General features: G+C 34.3%; 1 protein-coding gene across 1 annotated transcript; it reads right to left on the reverse strand.

Annotated features, from left to right (window-relative positions):
• Window positions 1-928: 928 nt before the first annotated feature.
• LOC149389491 (expansin-like A1) lies at window positions 929-3,550 on the reverse strand. Its single transcript, XM_089623991.1, has 5 exons — window positions 3,314-3,550; window positions 3,097-3,206; window positions 2,798-2,976; window positions 2,181-2,313; window positions 929-1,451 (listed from the first exon to the last, which is right to left on the reverse strand). The coding sequence occupies exons 1-5, from the start codon at window positions 3,432-3,434 to the stop codon at window positions 1,206-1,208; spliced, it is 789 nt and encodes a 262-aa protein (XP_089480117.1). The 5' UTR covers window positions 3,435-3,550; the 3' UTR covers window positions 929-1,205.
• Window positions 3,551-3,971: the final 421 nt, after the last annotated feature.

Here is a 3,971-nt window from a genome sequence, read left to right on the forward strand (position 1 = left end):
CTGACTATTTTGTTGCGCACAAACGTTGGCTACATGTCATCTTCTGTCAATTTTTAAAGAAATGATAATCATGTAATTTTCTATATGAATAATGAAGCCATGTCATCAATTGTGGCTACATTTGAAACTTAGTTGAAACGTTGGCTAGATTGCAATTCCAACATTTCAAGTGGGTTAGTCCCTGTATTTTTTCTTAAGTTATTATAGTGACTTTGTTTCTCACAACAATTTTTAAAAAATATATGATAACTATATAGGAAAATAATGCAAGAGACGTTGTCCTGACTATGAATGGCTATATTATCTGAGACTCGCTATCCTTCCCGTTATCCGACCTTAACGGGGTCTGGTAATACCCGTTCAAAATGAGTAACGGGTTAGTGGGTATTACCCGTTAGCAATTTAGCGGGTACGGATCCGGGTACCGAAAATTTTACTACGTTCGTTAATCTGTTAACCCGACCCGTTAAGATTTAAAAAAATAGTAAAAACGTAATAAAATATAAAAACTTAATACTCTAATACGACTGTAAGGTAAAAACTTTTTATTTCAATCTGTGCGCTTATATATGTATATATATATATATACATATTTATATGTATATATACTCTGATACTCTGTGTTTATATATATAGCTGTATATATTTGTATGTATAATATATTATGTATTTTAGCTTTAATCTGTGACTTGATTTTTCTTCTCTTTTTTTTAAAATAAAAAATTTATTATAATGGGTTAACGGATAATGGGTGCATATTTTTGACACCGTTACTCGGCGGGTATACCGTTATCTGTATCGCGTGTATTTTTTTTTAAAACGGGTACATATAATAGAATAGGTGAATGCGTTCATACCCATACCCATCGCCATTCCTAATCCTGACGCACCTCCGAGACAAATATCATATTTTAGAGACGTTACTCACTTGTCGCCAATGCATTAATAGATTATAAACATCTAGTGGTGGCCGTACATTCCTACAAACGAGCTCGAAAGTACATGAGACAGTCATCCGCGAAGCATGCGAGAGTCTAACAAGATTCTTTCATTCTTTTGATATCTCAAAACATTAATTTTATTAATTTTCCCAACTCTACAAGCCAATGGAATATTACGGTTGAAACTAAACCTCTAGATAAACATTTCATGTTTGGTGTGTATTATATATATATATGGTAAGTAGGAATCAGCAAAAACATGAGTTATTTCCAAGTGGTTTCATCGCAAGGGAAGCAGCCCTCTTGAGCAATGTCGGTGATCTGAAGGCCGGTGTCGTACACCGTTGCGGGCTTCCAATCCGCCGGAAGTACGCTTTTGGCCCAAATCCATTTTCCGTCGAAACCCGAAGTCACCACTAACCGGAACTGCAGCGCTCCCTCCGGCACCCTGCTCGTCTCCCAAACCGCCCCGTTTCTCCGTGACATGAAATTCCAGTTCGAAGAACCGACCTGTCAGCATTGGAAAAACTTCAATGTTAAGACATATTATTCGCTTATAAATGGTGAGAAGAGATCGCTCTGTTATTGCTAATATCGTTTATATGACAATAAACTCAATGACAAATAGTGAGAAGAGATTGCTCTTTTGTTATTGATATGATGATAACTCAATGACAAACACCCTGTTCATGCTCAATTTGACTCTTTTTTTTTTTTTTTTTTTTTTTTTTTTGCAAGAAATTAGATAATTAATTCGAAAATTGCAAGTCATGAAAATAGTTTATTTCAAGTAGTAAATATATTTCATTAGTACTATAGTAATTTTTTTAATACTTAATTACTAGAATAATCTTCTGCATTTATGTTGAGTGAATGTTTAGTGTTTGTGTGTGTGTATATATATATATTGTTGAAAACACAATTTAATAATGACTGTTTAAAATAGTATATAATACATACTTTGGGCTTTGGACTAAGGCCCATTGATCATGACATATACTGACACGGAGGCCTTAGAGGAAAAAGCCCAAACGAATTTCCCATCGTTCCGCTTTTTATCATAATAGCCATGGAACAATATGCTATGATATCCCATTGCGTCTAATGTTCCCTTATTCACTGACCAAAAGTGTACATTGTTCGGATTTTGGACTGAAGTTAATGGTGATATGCTATGATTTATGATGGAACAATATAATTATATAGTTGAAACAATGCTATATAATATTGATTAGTTACCTTAGCAACATCAATGCCAACTATTTCAGTTTGACCACCTTGGTATAGTATTTTCACCGCTAAATAGTCTGGCTTTTTACTTGATTCCTCTACTCTCACTGCCAAGTTTTTGCGCTTGTATTCACAAGGTACTCTGTTTCACAGAAGAAGAAAAAATAAACGGACAAGATATAAAATAAATAAAAAATATTGAATATGCACATAAAAACAACAAATTAAAATAGTGATTTGGTACCCAAAAGGACCAGCAAAATGCTGACACTGATTATTCGTTGTCTTGCTATATTATTTGTTACATGCTTATTGCTATTATTTTTTCATACTTATCTTATTCTATTCTAAATCATGTATATACGTATTTAATATTTTTTTTCTTCTTCTAAAATTTAGATCCGTTACTTCAATAAATGATATTATTCACTTGTCTAGGCAGACGTGTATTATTCATATTCAACTATTTTTTTTTTAAAAAACGGTCTAGTCTCTACTCTCTATAATATAGCTCTCTAGTGGTCCCCACAACAACAAAACCATTACGAATTCAACAACAGCAAAAGTCAAGCTGTTACATTTCATACAAATATTTTTTCAACTATTTAATTAATGAAGTCACTCACCTCTTGTATTCCACGTCAGCAATCCCAAGCTTCAAGAGCGATTGGTCCATGCCCTTGGCAGCCATGGCTCTGAAAGCTCTGCTGCTGAGAACGAAGTCGGTTTTGTTGTTCGTGTTGAGATCGGTCACCGTCACTTTAGCACCTTCACCGGAGCACAGCTTCGCGTCCTTGCACCGTATCTGTTTATTTAATCAAATTTCATACGACTTCCAGTTAAATAAACTTTCAACAAAACAGAGTATTAAAATAATAATAATAATAATAATAATAATAATAATAATAATAATAATAATAAAGACCTGATAGCAAGCACCACAGCCAGCACCGTCTTTGTAGATTGAAGGCATCGCAGCTGCGATGTGACCGCCATTTGTTGTCAAAGCCATAGAGCCATACCCACAAGCTCCGGCTATAGATAGTAATAATAATAATAAGAAGAAATTAAATAAATAAAACAGTACTGTATAGATATCGGTTTATGTAATAAAGTGAGATGAGGAAAAAAAGAAAAGTTACATGAAAGCGCAGAGGCTTTGGAGAAGTACGCGACTTTTGATTTGTGTACACAGCGATCGCAGGCAGAGGCAGAGGAGGCAATCACAGAGGCGATGAAGAAAAAGCAAAGAATCAAAGCCATTTTTTTGTTAAATTATGATAATAATTTTTTGTGTTTGTGTTTATCAGAGTTTTTTTTTGTTTGTGTTGTTTGGATTGTGAAAGTGATGTTGGTGTGTGAGATTGAAGAGAAATGCTTGGCGTATATAAATGAGTCTGTGGTGGACTACAGGTCAGCATTTCCTAGAAGAAGTCTTGCCTTTGATTTAATTGATTATTAATTATTTTGTTATCATGTTTTGGGAAAATTAGAAGGCAAGGAAAAAGACAAGCAGTAGTAGTAGAAGCACGTAGCGGAAACGCGGGCCTTTCTCACCGACTCGTTTCTTCCTTTTTGCCTTTGCATTAACAGCTGTGACTGTGAGAACACAAACACAGTTTTTCACATAAAAAAATGAGTTGAATAATAAAAGGTCTTGATTGTTAGCTGTGATAAATGCTTACGTGTTTTCCATTCCTGCTTATGTGGATGGTTTTAGAGGTGAGACGGAGACACAAACTTATGTGCGCTTACTTTTATGGGGATATTTTCAGGGTTTTTTTTTTTTTTTTTTTTTTT

The sequence above is a fragment of the Urtica dioica genome, chromosome 8, assembly GCF_054948205.1.
Source record: "Urtica dioica subsp. dioica isolate 48M chromosome 8, U.dioica_male_clone48M_v1_H2, whole genome shotgun sequence".
NCBI classification, from domain to species: Eukaryota; Viridiplantae; Streptophyta; class Magnoliopsida; order Rosales; family Urticaceae; genus Urtica; species Urtica dioica.

Excerpts from the sequence above, each read along its gene's own strand:
- LOC149389491 (XM_089623991.1), bottom strand. The coding sequence starts at position 3,434 with ATGGCTTTGATTCTTTGCTTTTTCTTCATCGCCTCTGTGATTGCCTCC. Across the intron at positions 2,314-2,797 it reads GCTGACGTGGAATACAAGAG|AGTACCTTGTGAATACAAGC; the intron begins GTGAGTGACTTC and ends TCTGTGAAACAG. Across the intron at positions 1,452-2,180 it reads TTGGCATTGATGTTGCTAAG|GTCGGTTCTTCGAACTGGAA; the intron begins GTAACTAATCAA and ends CAATGCTGACAG.